Source organism: Taudactylus pleione, unplaced genomic scaffold, assembly GCF_031769625.1.
Source record: "Taudactylus pleione unplaced genomic scaffold, aTauple2 ptg000497l, whole genome shotgun sequence".
Taxonomy (NCBI): domain Eukaryota; kingdom Metazoa; phylum Chordata; class Amphibia; order Anura; family Myobatrachidae; genus Taudactylus; species Taudactylus pleione.
The window spans coordinates 200,622-222,221 of NW_028284899.1; the positions used below are offsets into that span (position 1 = coordinate 200,622).

The 21,600-nt window shown below is 48.4% G+C and overlaps 1 protein-coding gene across 1 annotated transcript in view; it reads right to left on the reverse strand.

The window, feature by feature from the left end:
* Nucleotides 1–14,440: 14,440 nt before the first annotated feature.
* SSH3 (slingshot protein phosphatase 3) overlaps nucleotides 14,441–21,600 on the reverse strand; it is a 48,873-nt gene continuing 41,713 nt past the window's right edge. The window contains exon 14 of the mRNA XM_088449813.1: nucleotides 14,441–14,963. Coding sequence (XP_088305939.1) covers nucleotides 14,703–14,963 — 261 coding nt within the window. The 3' untranslated portion in view covers nucleotides 14,441–14,702. The remainder of the gene's footprint in view (nucleotides 14,964–21,600) is intronic.

Here is a 21,600-nt window from a genome sequence, read left to right on the forward strand (position 1 = left end):
CTCAGCAGCCCCAATTTCACACAGAAGAGAGAACATTAACTTTACCTATATGTAAGTAGATATTGCAATATGTTTATTGCACTTTACGGACAAAAAATATTTGACTTTCCTTGAATGCATGCGAGACACTGTACTGTTGGACCATGAACGTATCACCATACATTTGCCTGCACTTCTGTACTCAGCCGCTGTACCTGTACCAACAAATCCAAAAAGACACTCTTGCTATAAATTTGTTCTCTTCTTTTAGTTTTAGCTCTGTGTACTTCTACCACTGATAGAAAGACACTCCAAACAATATCTGCAATTCTGTGTGTATCTAAGAAACATACCCCTCACTAATTGCTCAGGACAACCTACCAGACAGGCAACAGAGAAAAAGACCCACACCAATTACCCACCCGGCAATCCGCACAAACCCATCATCACTCATCCCAGCACTGGGCGGCAGCAGCAAGCTAGGTGCTAGTTACAAGGAGTACTGTGTTTGTAGAACACACCATACTTCACAAAGCATAGGAGAATCGCCAGCAATGCAATCTCTGATGGATTGGTCCAAAAGTCACATTATCCATCCATTTTTGTTGACCTTATACCCTTTTTCCAAGGCCATAGGGCCACACACATGGTAAGTTACGATTCATCAGTGGGTTGGAGGGGCCTAAAAAAAGAACGAACTCCACTTCCTACCTATAACATCCACCTGCTCATCAGTATACAATTATCCCAGCACAGAGCAAAGAATAATGAGATCAGAGAAGATGCTGGTCTGTGACCACCTACAATCTATGTGAAAAGTGTGTAACAGTAATTGCACCAATCCCCATTTCTCTCCCCGCAGTAGAGGGACCCAGGCTGTGGGATGTCCCAAAGCCACCCTTACTGGAAAGGGGAGGTATTCTTAGGAAAGTACAGCCTTCTGGAGAATCTTCCTGCTAAAGGCAGCATTGGCCAAGTTGTAGAACTTGGAATTATGTGGACTACAGAGTGGCACCTGTGGAGATATGGCCTTCTGAGGCCCCATGGCACAAGCCTGGGAATGCCAAGAGTCCAGATCAAGGGCCTCAGTAGTTCCCTGGGAACTGGTACCCCTATTGTACAATACCGTGAAAGATGGACTGAGATGAGGTGCCATATACATTGTTATGCCCATCAAAAATAACAGACATTCCCTTACATAGCCGTAACTAGACTTTTTGGTGCCCTGTGCCAGAAGGAGCATTGGGAGATAAAGCCATGGCCTTTTTTGGGTGTTATGGGGAAGGGCCAGGGAAGAGATAGGGGAGGCCAGGAGATGCTGGGGATGAAATAAGAGGAAGCTGCAAGTGAGAATGATAATAAACAGAAAATTGACAGGCCCGAACAGCGCTCCCTGCCCTGCGGTGCCCTGTGCCATAGCACTGGTCACACTACCCTAGTTACGACCCTGTTCCCTTAGATAACTTTAGACCTGGGTGAACAATTGAATATAAACAAAAAATCCTGTATGTAAATAAATAAACAGTTTACTTTTAAAAAGTATTAAAAATAATAATAAAAAGGGATTTCTTTTTGGGCATGGCCAAAATTGCCCCCAGTGAATGATTTCTGCCTGGTTTTCTTTTTCTGGGGTGTAGGGTCCCCCATGAGTAGAATGGGGGATTTTCTTTTGACTAATGCTTGAGGTCTCTCCTTCCAAATCATATGTACATGGTAACATGTTACTTGGTGACATGTTAATATATTATATGAAAGTCTGATAGTGGACTAATGCATTGCCAACTCCAAGATCAGGATGTACGTGTATAAGGAATTAAGGTTTATCCTTGTACTGTACCTCCATTGCCAGATATAAGTGCTTGCACTTTTCTGATTAGCCACAAGATGGCAGTGAGAGTTCAATAACACAGACTGGGGCAGGTGGAAATAGACTCTGAGAGGGCATTCTTGTAACTGAGGGGTTACAATGTATTACATTTTTGTGGACAACCTTCTGTTAAATCAAGTAGCGGGAGTTACCTGAAGCCTGGATTGCCGGAGATGAAGATTTGGGAATGGCTTTGGTTCACTGCTTCTTGCCCAGTCAGGGAGAGGGAGCAGGTCTCAAAAGAGTTGGACAATTATACTCCTGTAAGAACCAGTGGGGCAGCTACTGGTACCTTATAAGTTTTGCCAAGACATCCATCCAAAATGTGCACCCAAAATCAAGTGGCATAAAATACACGTCCCTCTGGCAAACTGGCACTCCTAGTTCTGGTGATGCCCGCCGGCTTAGTCACGGGCTCTGTTGGCAATAGGCCTGGCTCCCAACAAACCTACAAAGTATTGATTGCACTGCCAAACAGTAGTCTTCCTACCTTATCCTCTGGCGGTTGTATTTTAGAAGCAGGTGAAAGCCCTGTGAAATGAAAAGTTGACTGTGGTGAGCAGAGCGCCAATGATGGCCATCTGCAGTGCTTGCTGACCAGGCCAGGGATGTGCAGTCAGGGTAGGCAGAGCCACCACTGTCATACTCCTGAGTTTTTATATAAAATGATTACAATAATACAAAGAAAATATTTATAATTATAAACATCTTCTTTGTTTATTGTAATCATTTCATAGTTAACACTCACCAGCTTTGTGGAGCTGCCTGGGACTGCAGGGAGAAGAGAGATGAGGCAGCAACAGCTCAGCCTCCCTTTTGTATAGTCAGACACTGCTTGTAGAGCTAGGGGAGGAGCCATACCACAGACAGTAAGCTGCATAGAAAGAGAGCTAATAGAGGCATGCCTCAGAGTATGGGGGGGCATGCCTTGAGCACTGATGGACACCTTGGATGTGCACTGCAGTGTTTAGAGATCAGTCAGCAGCAAGAGATGAAACTGTGATGCAGGTAGGAGAGTGTCATGTGACCAGAAAGTGCACTGCAGTGTTTAGAGACTGGAGCTCAGTCAGCACTAGCAAGAGAAGACACAATGATGCAGGTAGGAGAATCAACGGACACTGAAGCTTAGTGTAGTGAGGGGAGAGTTACAGTGAGTAGGGGTTGAGACAGGCTCCCAGCACTCAGACCCATCTCCATGTGTGCCTCCCCAGCCATTGAACTCACCACCGCACATACTGGACCAGGCCTCACCCACTTCCATTCCATAGGTTAGATTAAATAGCCTCAGTTGTTTTAGACCAATGAGGGTCATCGGTGGGGAAATGAGGCAAGGAATTCAGTATCGGCCATCTTGTTACAGATACCACTGTCCAGAAATGGGATGTCTTATCTGTCCCCATTAAACAGAGTCCTCAGCACCCCTTAGGGCCTAATTGTGAATCACATTTGGGGCCACAGGTACTGTTTCTTTCTCCTTTCTCTGGCATCATGTGCTTCTGGATTAGATCTGACTAGTTGGATAAGTTACACCAGTGATCCCAGAAGTGCATAAAGTGGAGACAGATCTGGAGGAGCAGCCTGTAATTTATCCATCTGATCCTGCATGTGCTTCAGTTGCAGTTTTATGTTCTGTACTAATCACAGGGATCATTAATCCAGGTGAACTGTGAGTCTCCAGTGGAATACATCACCAGCTGTTCTACCAGGATTCAGGCATAAACACAGAAATTAAATAGTATTGAAATATCTTAAATCTTTATTTCTAGGATTAGAAAGCGGGGATAACTGGGGTGTTTTGCAATGGCTGGGTGCAGTAAAGGAAAAAAGCAGTAAGGCGGACAAATCAAAAGCCTATAGCAGGCGGTGATAGTTGAGAACAGATATAGGGGGAGATGTACTAAGCCTTGGAGAAAGATAAAGTACCAGCCAATCAGCTCCTGTCACTTTACAGACTATGTTTGAAAAATGAGTTAGGAGCTGATTAATTGGTAGTTTATTACTTTCCAAGGCTTAGTAACTCTGTCCTTAGGCAGCAGGTACAAACATGGAAGAAGCACAGAGGTCAGCAGGAGGAAAGGCAGAAATCCTGGCAGTCACAGCAGGTAACATTGCAGCAGTTCAGGAGATAAGGCTAGTGGGATGTAAGAGGGTATGACATATACCTTACTAGACTGGTCCTTGGGCAGATTGCAGCTGATCAATAACCAAACAAAGCCTGGATGCTGGGAGGGTTGTTAAATGCCCTCTTGATTGCAGGCAAGCATGTCCAGTTGAGTGCAGATCCGTAAATAGACACTTTAGCACCCCACACGTCCATATTTCCTGGCCTGTGACAAAAATATATTTTTACTACCAATACGTAATCATCATTTATATATTTTAAAGAAAGGATATATTAAACGATCTATTTGAGATTCTGACTTACCATTTTTTTCTTGCAATTGGGATTTACATGGAGTTGTGCATTAGATCCTACCCTGGGAAATAGAAAATGATGGGGATCTGTGCAGTAGACCATGCATATACCTGGGAATAAATAACACCTCCTCATCACTGCAGTGTAGTCTCTGTGGCCATCGACCATCGATAGTTAATCACCGATGGTCGTCGGAGCCAATGGTTCTCCGCCATCGATGGCACACTGGGAAACAATGTTGTTTTGTTCTCTGGGCCTGACTCGAGAGCGCAGGACGCTCGCAAGCGGGTCGATGGTGCTGAAGTACGCATGCGCATGACGGAGGGAGCACCGTCGTGCGCATGCGCGAGACCCGGCGAGCGACGAGGAATTCGTTGCTCGGGGTCTCGCACCAAAACAAGAGATATGGTAAGAACTTACCTTTGTTATCTCTGTTTCTACGAAGTCCATAGGGTCCACAGGGTTGACCTTGGGGTATAGCTGGATCTGGATCCACGGGCACCACGCAGTTAAAGCTTTGCTGCTCCCAGGATGCACTTAGGTCCGTCCTCCTCTATACCCCGCCCCCGGCCACAGGCACCTCAGTTGGTAAGCAGCTAAGGCCGGAGGAGGAGACTAAACAGAGAGAAGGAAGACTGGAACACACAAGAAACCATACTCACAGAAATGGGAGACGGAAAACCGGTGACCAGCCACACAGCCCATTTGAAGTCAGGTGCGTCAGGGCGGGCGCCCTGTGGACCCTATGGACTTCGTAGAAACAGAGATAACAAAGGTAAGTTCTTACCATATCTCTTGTTTTCTACTTCAGGGTCCATAGGGGGTCCACAGGGTTGACCTTGGGGATGTCCCAAAGCAGTTCAACTAAGGGCAGGGACGCTCCTGTGCTGAAAGGAGTACCCGGCGCCCAAAGGATGCATCCTGAGAGGCGAAGGTGTCAAACGCATAAAACCTCAAAAACGTCTGAATTGAAGACCAAGTAGCCGCCTTACACAGCTGAACAGCGGAGGCGCCACGTCTAGCAGCCCAAGAGGGACCCACAGAACGAGTGGAATGAGCCTTAACAGAGGCTGGCACAGGTAAACCCTCCTGTGCATAAGCCTCACAAATAACTGAACGAAGCAAACGGGCTAACGTTTGCTTGTTGGCAGGCCAACCCCTCTTGTGAAAACCGAAGAGGACAAACAAAGAATCCGACTTCCTAACCGAAGCAGTCCGGTCCACGTAGATTCTAAGTGCCCGGACTACATCTAAGGAAGCCTCACCAGCGGAAAGATCAGGTGACTGAAAAGCTGGCACAACAAGTTCCTGATTAATGTGGAACTTTGAGACCACTTTGGGCAAAAACTCAGGACGAGTGCGGAGCACCGCCCTGTCCTGGTGAAAAATCAGAAAAGGGGGGCGACAGGAAAGCGTCCCCAACTCTGAAACCCTCCTGGCAGAAGCAATTGCCAGGAGAAAAATGGTCTTAAACGTCAGCCACTTGAGCTCCACCGACTCAAGCGGCTCAAAAGGAGGACCCTGCAAGACTCGCAGTACCACCGCCAAGTCCCACGGAGCCACCGGAGGCACGAAGGGAGGCTGGATCCTGAGAACACCTTGGAAAAAGATATGAACGTCTGGCAGTGTAGCAATCCGTCGCTGAAACCACACGGACAAAGCAGACACATGAACCTTCAGAGAGGCCAGGCGTAAGCCGAGGTCCAAACCCGATTGAAGAAACTCCAAGATTCTGGAAACCCGGAACACCTGCGGATCACAGTTTCTGGATTCACACCACTGAAAATAAGTGCGCCACACCCTGTGGTAAATCCGCGCGGAAGCAGGCTTGCGTGCCCTAAGCATGGTACCAATGACCGAACTGGAGAAACCCCTAGACCTCAAGACGGCTGTCTCAAGAGCCACGCCGTCAAAGACAGCCGACCCAGATCCGGGTAAAGGCAGGGCCCTTGAGACAACAGGTCCCGACGCTGAGGAAGAAGGTACGGAGCGTCGATGGAGAGGCACCTCAGATCACCTACTGGGACGTCTGGGCCACGCCGGAGCCACCAGCACGAGCGTGCCGCCGTCCTGCTTGAATTTCCGCAGAACCCGAGGAAGCAGGGATATCGGAGGAAACAGATACGCCAGGTGAAACGTCCATTTCACCGACAGAGCGTCTACCAGACAGGCGCCTGCGTCTCTTGTCCTTGACCCGTAAACGGGCAACTTGTGATTGTGACGGGAGGCCATCAAGTCCAGCTCCGGCAGCCCCCACCTGTCCGCGAGTAGCTGAAACACCTCTGGGTGAAGCGACCATTCCCCGGGTTGCACGTCGTGACGGCTGAGGAAGTCCGCCTCCCAATTGAGGACTCCGGGAATGCCGAGATCGCTGGAACGTGACACTCCGCCCAAGCAAGAATGCGAGACACCTCCGACATTGCTGCCTGACTGCGAGTTCCCCCTTGGTGGTTGATGTACGCCACCGTGGTGGCGTTGTCGGACTGCACCTGAACCGCCCTTCCGTGAAGAGCGGGGCCGGACGACTGCAGGGCCCTGTACACAGCCCGCAGTTCCAGGATGTTGATGGGGAGAAGTGCTTCTTCCGCGGACCAACGACCCTGAAGCAATAATGAGCCGGTCATTGCCCCCCAACCCCGGAGACTGGCATCCGTCGTGAGCAGGACCCAGTCCGGGATCCAAAAGGGGCGCCCCTCGATGCGCCGTCTGAAGCCACCAAGCCAAAGACTGCCGAACCTCCCGGGACAACACCAGCATCTGAGAGCGGATCCGGTGAGGTAACCCGTTCCATTCCGATAGAATCAGCCCCTGCAGGGGCCGGGAATGGAACTGGGCAAATTCCACCATGTCAAATGTCGACACCATGGACCCCAGAACTCTCATAGCTGAATGGACCGACAGGCGGCAACTGCTCAGGCAACTGTGTATCCGCAGCTGCAGGGAGGAGACCTTCTCCGGAGTCAGGAAAATCCGTTGCTGACGAGAATCCAGCAGGGCTCCCAAATGAACCATCCGCTGTGATGGAATCAGGGAGGACTTCTTCCAGTTTATCAACCACCCGTGTGCTTGAAGACAAGCAATGGTCAGGTGGAGATGTCGAAGAAGCACCTCCGGGGAGCTCGCCAGCAGCAGAAGATCGTCCAGGTACGGCAACAGACGTAGACCCTGACCCCGAAGGTGGGCAGCCATAACTGCCATCACCTTGGTGAACACCCTCGGAGCCGTGGAAAGGCTGAAAAGGCAACGCCCGAAATTGGTAGTGATGGTTCAGGATAGCAAACCTCAGATACCGCTGATGTGCCGGTGCTATGGGCACATGGAGATAGGCGTCCTGGATATCGAGGGAGACCATATAATCCCCGGGTTCCATCGCCAGAATGATGGAACGTAACGTTTCCATCCTGAACCTGGGAACTCTGAGGTATCTGTTCAGAGACTTCAAATTCAGGATAGGGCGATGAGAACCATTGGGTTTCTGTACCAGAAACAGAGTAGAATAGTACCCCGTCCCGCGCTGAGACTGCGGAACGGGAACAATGACCCCTGCTTGTAGCAAGGATTCTATAGCTACCTGAATCTGCCCAGCTTTGGTCTTGTCCAGAGAAGGACTCGTACAGAAAAACTGGTGGGGCGGCCTGAACCGAAAAGACAGGGCGTACCCCTGAGAGACTACTTCTCGAACCCAGGCATCCGTGGTGGTATTGTGCCAACACTGGGCGAATTGGAGAAGTCGGCCTCCCACTCTGGGGTCCCCCAGAGAGAGGCCCGTCCCATCAGGCAGCAGGCTTATCCTCCTGCTTGGAAGAAGGGCGCCGAGCACTCCATGCTTGCTTCTTGGGCTTGGGTGCGGCCTTGGTCGCCGAATGTCTCGGGAAGGACTGGCCCTTGGCCTTACCCTGAACCCGAAAGGACCGAAAGGCAGAGCTCCTCACTTTAGCCGGCGCAGAGGCCGAAGGGAGGAAAGCCGACTTGGACTTAGCCAAAGTATCCACTATTTTGTCCAAATCCGGACCAAATAGTAAATCACCATTAAAAGGCAAGGCCTCCAGACCCTTTTTTGAATCTGCATCAGCCCTCCAGGACCTCAGCCACAGGGAGCGTCGAGCAGACACCGCTGCAGCCAACACCCTAGAAGTGAGCAGGCTGGCATCCAAAGACGCTTCCCCAATATAGGAAGCTGCATCCCGCATCTGTCCCACTAACGCTCTCTGGATATCCGGAGCCTCATCAGGAAAGGTGTCCTCCAAGGCATTGGCCCATGCCTCAATGGCTTTAGCCACCCAGGAGATAGCCATGGACGGGCGAGCCACCGCCCCGGAAAGAGAATAAATGGACTTTAAACAAGTCTCCACCTTCCTGTCCGTGGGATCCTTCAAAGAGGAGATAGACGGCAATGGCAGCGTCGCGCTTTTGATCAAGCGGGTAACGTGGGAATCCACCGCCGGCGGAGTCTCCCATTTCCTGCAATGAGCTTCAGGAAAAGGATAGTTCGCCGCCAACCTCTTCTGTGGATGGAACCTCTTACTGGGTGATTGCCAGGCCGCCGCCATATGATCCGATAATTGATCAGACAGGGGGAACACAGTTGAAGTCACCTTGGCCTTTTTAAAATTAGGAAACTTCGACCTAGGAGCCGGCGCATCATCCTCAACATGTAGGATAGCCCGCACCGCTCTAACTAAGGCTGGAACATTAATGGAGGACTTAGCTTCCACCTCCTGCCCCATGGCATCAGAGTCAGAGTCCTCATGGATTTCTCCATCATCTGAGGACACTTCCGAGTCCGACAACTGTGCAGCTAGTGAACTCACAACCGGAAGTTTAGACGCCCTTGGTGGCACATCACCTTGCAACATGGACTGAAACGCCAAGGATGAAGCCGCCAGACTCTGTACGGAGCTGGAGAGAACATCCATCCAAGGCGGAGGAGCCATCGGAGCAAAACTCTGCAAAGGCACTACAGACTGACGCGTCCCTGGGGAAGACTGCACATACACAGGCAGTCCCGAGTAAGGACCCACAGTCTGGGCCCCGGGGGGAGACCGCAACATTTGTGGAACACCCGGGGAATGGGGGATGGTGGGCTGCGGCAACGCCCTAGAAGGGACCGCTGATGGGACCGATAACCGGTCCGCAATAGACGCCAGCACCTGTGAAAACATCGCCCAAGGAGGGTCCTGTGATACAGGGGGGTTGGAGGGGCCCGGTACCAGCTGGCACCGCCCGCACAGACCATCCTGAGATAAGTCCTCCCCATCAATTCCAGCAGCACAGCGTCTGCAGGAAAATAGCACAGGAGCCACAGAGGGCTCAGTGTCCTCATCAGACATGATACCGTAACTCACAAGAAATACGTATCACCAGAGGAATTACGGTTTTAACACCCGCGCACTCACCAGTATGCGACACAACAGCCCAGATATGGTACTGTGTAGCACACAACAGTATGTGACTGACCCCACAAATACGTGTTTTATATAAGTGAGGGTCTCAGAAAACGCCCTTCCCCCACACACCTGCCGGGCCGTAGGAGAAGGAAAGGGATAGTTATAAGCTGACAGCAAGGAGAATAAGTCACAGACAGGCAGCACTAGCAATAGTCACATACAATGCAGAAAAGTTAGTACTCACTGCACCTTCCGCTACAATCAACCACCCAGATTCAGTGTCTGGGAGGGCTATAGCGCTGTGTACACTGTCCTTTAGCAGGGGAGAGGTACACAGGGGGACCGGTCCACTTGATACCGCCTGGGAGTCTGCGATGCCTGCCAGTAAAGATGGCCGCCGGAGACCTCAGAGGAGGAGTGGCCGTAAGATAAGAGCAGCTCAGCGACGCCAGACTGCTTGTTGAAAGGCGCGCTGAGCTGAGGGGAGGAGCCGCTAGACAGGGAAGGCTGCCTCCCCTGGCTAGCAATTAACCCCCGGGTTGCCGGTCCCGCTACCAGCCTGTTACCCTGGTGGTCTAGCGGAAACGCGGGGTATTACTCAATTGAGGGGGAGCCCGCCGCCGCCGCTAGCGCCTCCGGTCTGTCCCCAGAGACCGGAGGCTTGTGACTGCATAAAAAGTATCCGCGGGCCGCCGCACGCGGCGACCCGCGGCTTACCTTATCTCCGTCGCGTCCGGCAGCAGTCAAGGGAGTCCCCAGAGCCTGGCTAGTACAGGCTCTGGGGTCCCGCCGCGATCCCCAGAGCTGTACTGGCGTCGCGGCGCCAGCGGGGAGAATGAGCGGCAGCGTGGACGTCCTAAAGGACAGTCTGATGCTGCCGCTCTAAAAGTGTAAAAAAAAAAGTAGAAAAAAAATAAAAAATTTATCTTTTAAAATAAAGCTTAGGGGCTGCTCCTGCAGCCCCACTGCGACAGGGTGACCCGACTCCGGCCGGGCACCAACTAAAACTGAGGTGCCTGTGGCCGGGGTATAGAGGAGGACGGACCCAAGTGCATCCTGGGAGCAGCAAAGCTTTAACTGCGTGGTGCCCGTGGATCCAGATCCAGCTATACCCCAAGGTCAACCCTGTGGACCCCCTATGGACCCTGAAGTAGAAAGGGGGCGTGCTGTCGATGGTGAGTGACAGCACGCCCCCTTTGGTGGGCGTGCCGGGGGCGTGGCTGCCAGACGGAGGCGTTCCCATGGGGACGCCTACCGTCTGAGTCCGGCCCCACTGACATCAGTAGTGATGTCAGTGGGAGTGATTTTGGCTCTGATAGAGCCAAAATCACTCCTGGGCTTGCTACCGCAGGGTCTCGTAAGACCATCATCATGGACGCTCGCTATAGCTGTGGGTGGTAACCCACAGCTATGCGAGCGTCCATGAGGCCGCTCCATTTTCAGGTAGGAGGGCCCTGATTCAGAGCGAGCGCTCTGGTCAGAGTGTTCGGCTCTGAATCAGGCCCTGTGTTCACATGCCTTTCTACTCTAAGGAATCGGAGATTTACAAAAATCCGATATTTACATAAATCTCTTATAATGATCTGCACAGGAGTGCCTCACAGCGCGTTTGCAGATCTGGTCCTGCGATGTCAGTCGCAGTGCCCCAAAAGTCGCAGCAATATTGACATGCTGCTGGCTTTTGGGGGCAGCGACGGGGAGCGTTAACGCGGTATTTACCCGTGGCCGAGCCCCTAGGCTTTCAGGTATTTCGAGCCCACTCCCGCACTTAAATCCTTCGCCCACTATAGGTTCTGTATGCTGAGTGGGTCTGATGTCCGATGTTCACAGCAGCCAAACAGTGGGCGTCTTTTACTTAAGACGCGTTCAACGCCTTCTGCAAAATTAGCGTCCATCTCATTATCTTGGACAGACCATTCTTCGTACTCTTAAAACTGAAGCAACCCTGACAATTTAAGTACGGTTGCATCATCTAAGTAAGGATCCAATTTTACCTGACGTTTGTTCCTCCAGCATTTACCTAGTACATTTGGGGGCATATTCAATTCCAGGCAAAAAGTCCCATATGGTTTTCAATGTGAAAAAGTATCGCGCGTGTGCCCGCTTTTCCCAATATTCAATTAAAAATCGTCGAAAACGTGCCCGCGTATCACCGTATTCAATTTGAAAGTAGGCGAAAACGGGACCCGGCGAAACTTGAACAGGCGGAAAGTACTGTCAGATTTGGGGAAATCAGCCAGACACCCCCCAAAAGATGCACTGACATTGGGGTTACTCTAGATACCCCCAAATAGCCCTGCTGAAGGTATTTGGGGTACTTAAATGCTCTCAATAGCTGTTATTTAGCATCTTTGCATAAGTGGTGAAGAATAGCATTTAGCGGGGGGTTTTGTGAAAATAAGTAGTCCCAGCAAATTTGGGATACCTGAAAATGGGTGCCAGCATATTTTGAAGTTGCTAAAGTGAAGTTTTAAAAATCGTAAAAGAAATCCACCTTCCGCAAGCAGCTGCAAACTTAAAAACACCTGAGGGATACTTGGGGACCCCCCTGTAGTCTATTTCACTAGTTTTTAAGTTTGTCCCCCAACTTTAGACTTTTTTGCCCCCCAAAAATGAGAGTACTTTTTTGGGGTGATCTAAAGAATTTTTTAAACTTTTTTTTTATGCAGTTTACCTTTGGGTCACTGTCCCAAGGGTGCAGGAGGGTTCCCGCTGCTTTGTACTCCAAAACCCCAATTCTGCACTTTTTTCCGACACCTATTCATAGGCGAAACTTTTTCGCAGGTCCCATTGCATTGAGTTTCCACACCGGCGAAAAATGTTCGGAATTGAATACGGAGGAAACTTTTCGCAAGGCTAAGTGACGTCTCTCGCAATACTTTTTCGCAGAAACTGACTTTTCGCAACTAATTGAATACAGCCCTATATGTTGCTTTTATATTTTATTTTTTTACCATTGTGTTTGATTATCTCCCATGAGTGTGTACTGTTTATAGTGATAATTCACCATAAAACTAAATTCTTGTGTGAGCTTTGCATTGGTTTGTGTTTATTTTCATATTTGGTGGGGTAGTAGCTGTTATACAGTTATAGATTTATTCCTTAAATATCTTATTATATAAAAGGTTCTTCTGATTTTCTGCTGTATTAGAGCGCCTGATTTGTGTGTTCTTTTATTAAGAGTGTGACCCTGCGGATCAGGACAGCATTAGATTGTATGATGGACAAGGAAGGGGCAGTAATTACCTTAATTGGAAAAGAATGATGCGTCTATATTCCTGATAACTTGCCAGAGATATTTGGTCATGCTGAACTCATTAGACCAGATGTAGAAGGATTGCATCTAAATGAATCCTGCAGTTTGTTTGGTTTTGAAGTTTATTTTATGGAAATTTGATATTAATTTGTATATTTGCATTTAGCAAATACTCTCTTATACATACAGTACGTGTAGTACAACTGCGCAAGATTCTGTGTCACTTCATTTTGTGAAAAGAAATCAAGCTGGAACGGTGTACTTACAATTTGTAGGTCACAAGTCAGGAAAAGGCTTTAGAAAAAGTACCCATCATCCTCTGTCCCAAGGGTCCTCTATGGATTTGGGATCTGGGAGCGGAGTCTTGGATCTCCTAGATAGTGAAAAGACTGGAGGTCCACTGTCAATAACGGCTCCCATTGCTCCAGATTTGTACCAGTAGTGAGTGAGGCTCAACGATGTTTATGGATGAACCCATTTCCCCCAACACACTGTCAAAAAAACTGAGGTGTGCAGGGATGGGGAAGCTGCATTGCAGCGATAGGGATCTTCTCCTCAATCCAAGTGCCCAGGGTTCATTTGTCCATTGTCCGCTAGACCACCACAGGGGACAGCCTTCCAAACTGGTGGGAGTAAGGCACCATCAGGGTCAACAGAGGCTAACCCTCCCTCATGGTGTCAGTAGGCACTGGAGAGGAGCGGATGTTCTCCTTCAGTCAAGCTGTTCTCAAACGTTATAAGAAGTTTGTTTCCCTGACTCCTAGGCATAAAAACATAACCTTTTGTCTGTTCTGTGTCCCCCCCCCAACTGCGAAGGGCAAAAATAGAATACAACTGATAGCAACCTTATAGTAAGACTTCAGTACAGTAGAATGCAGAAGGATGGATGCATATACTTATGGAAAGATCATATATTCTAGTGTTCATTCTAACACCCTGCACCTGTCACAACCCGTGCAGTTCCTCTTTCCTGCCTGGGGTGTTGCTCTCTGCTCTGGTGCTTCTAGCACACTCCGCTGACCCAACAAACTGCTGAGATACAGACCAGTGTGCTAGAAGCACCAGAGTAGAGAGCGACAGGAAAGAGGAACTGCACGGGTTGTGACGGGTGCAAGGTGCTAGAATGAACACTATATTCAGTCAATAAGAAAAAAAACCTTTTATAGTTGAAAAATATAATAGTAAATATATCAGCGTGAAGAAATATAAAATAAGTCACAAAATGGAATATCATGCAATAATGTGTATTGTATTTCTGCCTATTGTAGACCTCAATTTTCTGGATGTAAATAGGGATCTGAGAGATGAAATAGCCCAGAATGACTGAATTACTTGGGTTCAATGTATAACATGGTGCGAATGGCAAGTGAGTGCTGTAACCCATAGCAACCATTTTGATATTAAGTTTAGACTATCTAAAGCATGCTAAATTGATCAAATAAAATTTGATCAGTTTGAGCACCATGTTTGCTATTTGCACAATGTTATTCAATAACTTATGGCCTTCATAAATATGGCAGCAACGACAGCAACACTACTTCTCCCTGCTTTTATTAGAATGCATTTTATTTAATGGAAAAAAACATTATGTATTATAAATTTATGTCTATGAATAAGAGGATATGAAGTTTTAATGCCATCCCTGAGTCTTCTTTTTGCCTCATTTTAAAACGTCTCTGGTCTCTCATGTGGTGACGCGGTGAAGAAAAATAAAAAAAGATAAAAACATTTTTACAAAAATAAAATTATGCCCCCCAATTTCTATACTGTCCACATCGGCAGGCCACACATGATGGTCTATGACCCCTCTGGAGTGTCCCCCACGTTGTCTTGCCGAATGATCCTGGCTCTGCGGCCTAGTTGTTCTGCGTCCTGCAGGCGCTTGGATACAAGTGCTGCCCCCTCAAGCTCGGACACGGAATGCGACTTCACAACACAGTCTCCCTTAAGGGTTTCTATGGACTGTTGGGACACCAGCTTCTTTTTGCGCCTTGACCTCCGACGGGCGGATGAGGAGGGAGTGCGGGGGGCTGGAGGAGGGGTACTGCTCTTGAACACCTGTAGAATTCACATAGAAGAACAAGTCAGCATTCTGAGCTTCCTGCTGTACCTTCTACACCATTCAGCAGAACTCTGTGGAACAATAAACATAACAGACGCCAGGCTGACCCTGTACCATGGAGGTGAGCAAGATGGGGACATAGGTATGAAATACTCCTGGCAGTATGACCTATACTTACAAATTCACAGCTGACTACTCCTACAGTGCAAGACCCCTGTGCTACCAGCATTGAAGACCTTCCATCATTTGAAGGTGCCTCCATAGTTGCCCTAGATGCAGGAATTTACTAGATGCAGGAATTACTTTGGTCAAGCTCTAGGCAACTAAAGAATTTAAAAGAATTCTACATCTTCCCTATATGTTAAAGTTATGTAGGTTAATCGGTATGCATTCGGCATACTGGTGGTCTGGAAGCCGACACTTACATTACCGACGCCAGAAGACCGATGCCAGTCAGAATCCCGGTGCCGGCATCCAGACCGGAGGGATGCCAAAGGTAAGTAACGGGGTGAGGGGAGAGTTAGGTTTGGGCAATAGGGAGGGGGGGGGGGGGGGGTTAGGTTCAGGTACCAGGGAGGGAGGGTTAGGGGGAGGGTTAGCATACGGACCACCAAGTGTTGGCATGTTAACCCAGTCGGGATCCAGGCGTCGGGATTCTGACTGCATACCGATTTCGGTTAATCATGTGGGGCTCACTTACAATTTGGTGTATGAAGGTTGAATGATGGGGCTTATTCACAGTTTGATTTTTTATTGTGTGTAAATACACATTTCAAACTGTTTACGTGCAGCAAAAAGGTGTACACATGTGCGTGTGTGGACGTCTGTGTATTACTGACTTGCTTCTCCTTACGCTTGGAGAAGGGGCGCGGGGTCGGCCAGGTGTAGAAGAGTGCAATAAGGGCAAGTACACAAAGCTGTAGTACAAGTAGACAGACGTTTCCGCAGAGAAGCATTGTGCGTGCCGATGTAACCATACACCATGATGACGTCTATCAGCTGCACTATCCAGCAACTGGAAGGTTGTGTACTGATCTCCCCAGCTCAAGTACTGAAATCATTGAGGCTATGTTATGTGAGGCCATGGCATCTTGTTGTGTAGCCTTAGTGACATTTGTACTAGGACTTTTTCAAGAAAGGAGATCACCATTGGACTTTTAAAATTAAATTTATGTTTTTGCTTATTTAAAATTTGTATGCATTACATTTTATATTGAAAATGTGACTTTCGCATTTATTAGCAACACTGCTGAAACACTATTTTCTCATGTATAGTAAAAATAACATACCTCAGTTAACTCTTTTTCTTCGAGGTCCATAGGGTCCACAGGATCTACCTTGGGGTATGTAGTAGGACCAAGGCCGTCATCAGGGGGGGACTGCCGGGCCTTGAGTCCCGGGCCCGGGCAGCTCCTCCTACCGCCTGTCCACTACTTCTACCCTGCTAAACTTACTTTGACGAACAGGCTCGGCCGGGGGTTCGCGGCCGCCCGCGCCCACGCCTACAGTATACCCTCTCACTATCTCTCCAAACGCCCGTCGCTGCTGCTATGTATATGGCTGGCTGTGGGAGGCAGGCAGAGTGGATGCTCCCAGCCTGCTCTGTGCTGCTAGCCAATAACACAATCGAGCAGCTGGGAGCATCCTCTCTGCCTGCCTCCCACAGGCAGCCATAAACACGACAGCAGCGGTGGGCGGTTGGAGAGAGGTAGGGAGATGATATAGTACTGGGCGCAGGTGGCTACGCGCTGGTAGAAGCTGACCCCCGGGCGAGCCTGTAAATTTAGCAGGGAAAAAGTAGTGGGTGGACGGGCCCCGTCGTTGTGCAGAGGGGGTAGGGAGATTACTCGAGGAAGGGGGGGCCTGCCTATTTGGCTCTTCCCGGGCCCCACGATATCTGAAGGCGGCCCTGAGTAGGAGTGATCCATTGCATCAAACAGCTTACAGCTTTGAAGCTCCCAGCATGCACTGATCCTCCTCCCTATATACCCCGCCCTCAGCCACAGGCATTCAGTTTGTAAACAAGCCTAAGGGCAAGAGACGGAAAGTGGAGAAGGAAGTACAATGTACCCAAGAAACACTCTCAAAATACAAACAGGGAATCAGTGATACAAAAAAAGCAAAGGACAGATCCCAACTGAGGCCAGGTGCGTCAGGGTGGGCGCCCTGTGGACCCTATGGACCTCGAAGAAGAGGAGTTATCTAAGGTATGTTATACCATAACTCTGATTTTCTTCTTCAGGGTCCATAGGGCCCACAGAATCTACCTTGGGGACATCATAAAGCAGTTCCCTTAAGGGTGGGGATGCTCCTGAGCAGAGAGGAGAATCCGCCGCCAAAAGGAAGCATCCTGGGAGGCAAAATTATAAAATGCATAACATTTGATAAAAGGTATGGACAGAAGACCAAGTGGCCGCCTTGCACAGCTGTTCACCCGAGACGCCATGTTTAACCGCCCACAATGGTCCCACAGACCGTGTAGAATGTGCTGTCGCCTTGTTAAGGACAGGGATATCAGCCTGTGTATAGACCTGAGAAATAGTCATACGCAACCAGCGAGCCAAAGTCTGCTTGCTAGCTGGCCAGCCTAGTTTGTAAAACCCATATGATACAAAGAGCGCATTCGATTTCCTGATGGAGCTGGTAAGATCCACGTAGATACATAGGGCACGAACCACATCCAAGGAAGCTTCACCTTTAGAAAAGGTCTGAAGACTGAAAGGCCGGGACTATAATTTCTTAATTAATATGAAAATGGGATACCACCTTTGGAAGGTACCCCACTCTAGTACAAAGAACCGCTCTATTTTGATGAAAAATCAAATCTGGAGAGCGACATGACAGTGCTGCCAAAATCAGAAACTCTGCGAGCTGAGGAAATAGCGAGAAGAAAAAAAGTGTCTTCGCTGTCAACCATCTCAGGTCTACCTTATCCAAGGTCCTCAAAAGGAGAAGCTTGCAGTGCCCTGAGAAGATAAATTCCACGGTGCCACCGGAGGGACAAATGGAGGTTGCAGACCGAGAACCCCCTGCAAAAATGTTCTAACATCCGGCAGGGGAGCAATTCTGCGCTGGAACCATACGGACAATGCAGGAACCCGAACTCTCACGGTAGCCAGGTAAAGATAAACCCACCTGAAGATAAGCAAGCACTCGCGAGACACTGAAAACTTAAGGGTCATATTTTCTATGGGAACACAAAAGAAAAAATGAATGCTAAATCCTGTGATAGATGCAGGCCGAAACAACGTTTGATCACAGAAAGAGAGAGACCCTTGGCCTTTAAGACGGAAGACTCAACAGCCATGCCGTCAAAGCCAGCTGAGGTAAATCCGGATATAGGCAGGGATCCTGCACTAGTAAATCCGGTCGTAGAGGCAGTGGAAGTGGACTGTCTATGGATAGACATGTCAGATCGTTAAACCAATGTCTCCTGGGCCAGGCAGGAGCTATTAGTATTATCCTGCCGCCCTCCTGCTTGAACTTTCTGACGACCATTGGGAGGAGGGAGATTGGAGGAAACCGGTATGCCAACCTGAAGTTCCATCTCACCGCCAGAGTGTCCACGAAAGCAGCCGAGGGGCCCCTTGTTCTGGACCTGTGCATGGGGACCTTGTGGTTGTGACGTGACGCCATGAGGTCTACATCTGGTAGTCCCCACCTGTCTACGTGGAGTTGGAAGACGTCCGGATGAAGAGCCCATTCTCCGGCGTGTATGTCCTGACGACTTAGGAAGTCTGCTTCCCAGTTGAGGACTCCTGGGATGAATATTGCCGAGATTCCTGGAAGATGGCATTCTGCCCACTGCAGAATGTTCGCCACTTCCCTCATGGCTGCAGGACCTCGTGTGCCTCCTTGATTATTGATATAGACCACCGCAGTCGTGTTGTTGGACTGAATCTGGACAGGCCTGCCTTGAAGTAGGTCCTGTGCCAGAATGAGTGCTCTGTGCACTGCACGAAGCTCCAAAACAGTTATCTGTAGGTGCCTTTCCTGATCCGTCCACCTTCCGTGAAAGGTGTGATGACCTGTCACTGCTCCCCATCCTCGCATCCGTGGTGATGAGTACCCATTCTGGGACCCATAACGGGTGACCCTTGTCTAAATGTCACCTGCAGCCACCAAGCAAGGGAGAGCCGAACCTCTGACGAGATGCAGATCATCTGAGACTTTATCCGATGATACCGGCCATCCCAATGAGACAGAATTCAATGCTGCAGGGACCTGGAATGGAACTGGGCATAAGCCACCATGTCGAATGTGGACACCATGGAGCCCAACACCTGTATTGCCAAGTGAACCGATACTTCATGCTTGCAAAGTAGACTGTGCACCCGAGATTGAAGTGCTGCAATCTTGTCCTCTGGCAGAAGAATCCTCTGTCCCAGAGAATCCAGCAGCGCCCCTAAGTGCACCATTTGCTGAGTTGGAGAAAGAGAAGATTTTTTTCCAATTGATGATCCAGCCGTACTCTTGTAGGCAGTCAATAGTCATCTGGAGATGACATTGCAACATCTCCTGAGTTGTTACAATGTCAGAAGGTCGTCCAAATATGGCAGTATCCTGACTCCTTGTCATCTGAGATGAGCCATCATGACTGCCATAATCTTGGTAAATACCCGAGGGGCTGTGGCCAGCCCAAAGGGTAGAGCCTTAACTTGGTAATGTGGCTCATCTACTGCATTCTCAGAAATCCTTGGTCAGATCGTGCAATAGAAACATTATTATTATTATCGTTTATTTATATGGCGCCACAAGTGTTCCGCAGCGCCTTACAAAGTACATAAACAAATTGTAGACAAGTGACTTACAGAACAATACAATACAGGAGATGGATAATATACAGTCAGGTGCATAAATATTGGGACATTGACAGAATTTTCATATTTTGGCCTCTATTCACCACCACAATGGCTTTGAAATGAAACAAACAAGATGTGCTTTAACTGCAGACTTTCAGATTTAATTTGAGGGTAATTACATCCAAATCAGGTGAACGGTGTAGGAATTACAACGGTTTGTATATGTGCCTCACACTTTTTAAGGGGCCAAAAGTAATGGGACAAACTAAACAATCCTAAATCTAACTTTCACTTTTTAATACTTTGTTGCAAATCCTTTGCAGGCAATTACAGCCTGAAGTCTGGAACCCATAGACATCACCAGACGCTGGGTTTCATCCCTGGTGATGCTCTGCCAGGCCTCTACTGCAAATGTCTTCAGTTCCTGTTTGTTCTTGGGGCATTTTCCCTTCAGTTTTGTCTTCATCGAGTGAAATGCATGCTCAATCGGATTCAGGTCAGGGTATTGACTTGGCCATTGCATAACATTACCACTTTTTAGCAGTATGCTTCGGGTCATTGTCCATCTGCACTGTGAAGCGCCGTCCAATGAGTTCTGAAGCATTTGACTGAATATGAGCATATAATATTGCCCAAAACACTTTAGAATTCATTCTTCTGCTTTTGTCAGCAGTCACATCATCAATAAATACAAGGGAACCAGTTCCATTGGCCTCCATACATGCCCACGCCATGACACTACCACTACCATGCTTCACTGAGGAGGTGGTATGTTTTGGATCATGAGCAGTTCCTTTCCTTCTCCATACTCTTCTCTTCCCATCACTCTGGTACAAGTTGATCTTTGTCTCATCTGTCCATAGGATGTTGTTCCAGAACTGCACTGGCTTTTTTAGATGTTGTTTGGCAAACTGTAATCTGGTCTTCCTGTTTTTGAGGCTCACCAATGGTTTACATCTTGTGGTGAACCCTCTATATTCACTCTTGTGAAGTCTTCTCTTGATTGTTGACTTTGACACATATACACCTACCTCCTGGAGAGTGTTCTTGATTTGGCCAACTGTGAAGAGGTTTTTCTTCACCAGGGAAATAATTCTTCTGTCATCCACCACAGTTGTTTTCCGTGGTCTTCCGGGTCATTTGGTGTTGCTGAGCTCTCCGATGCGTTCTTTCTTTTTAAGAATGTTCCAAACAGTTGATTTGGCCACACCTAATGTTTTTGCTATCTCTCTGATGGGTTTTGTTTTGATTTTTCAGCCTAATGATGGCTTGCTTCACTGATAGTGACAGCTCTTTGGATCTCATATTGAGAGTCGACAGCAACTGATTCCAAATGCAAATGTCACACCTAGAATCAACTACAGACCTTTTACCTGCTTAATTGATAATGAAATAACGAGGGAATAGCCCACACCTGTCCATGAAATAGCTTTTGAGTTGATAGTCCCATTACTTTTGACCACATAAAAAGTGGCAGGCACATATACAAACTGTTGTAATTCCTACACCGTTCACATGATTTGGATGTAATTACCCTCAAATTAAATCTGAAAGTCTGCAGTTAAAGCACATCTTGTTTGTTTCATTTCAAAGCCATTGTGGTGGTGAATAGAGGCCAAAATATGAAAATTCTGTCAATGTCCCAATATTTATGCACCTGACTGTATATTGCTACATTAGCGACCATATCACCCAGATAAGGAACAGAGCATAAGCAACCAAGTGTTAGGTGCCCTAATGGTGAGTAAGAAGTAAATGACACTATAGTAAGGAGAAACACAAGAGGGTAGATGGCCCTGCATGTGAGAGCTTACATTCTAAAAAGGTGGGG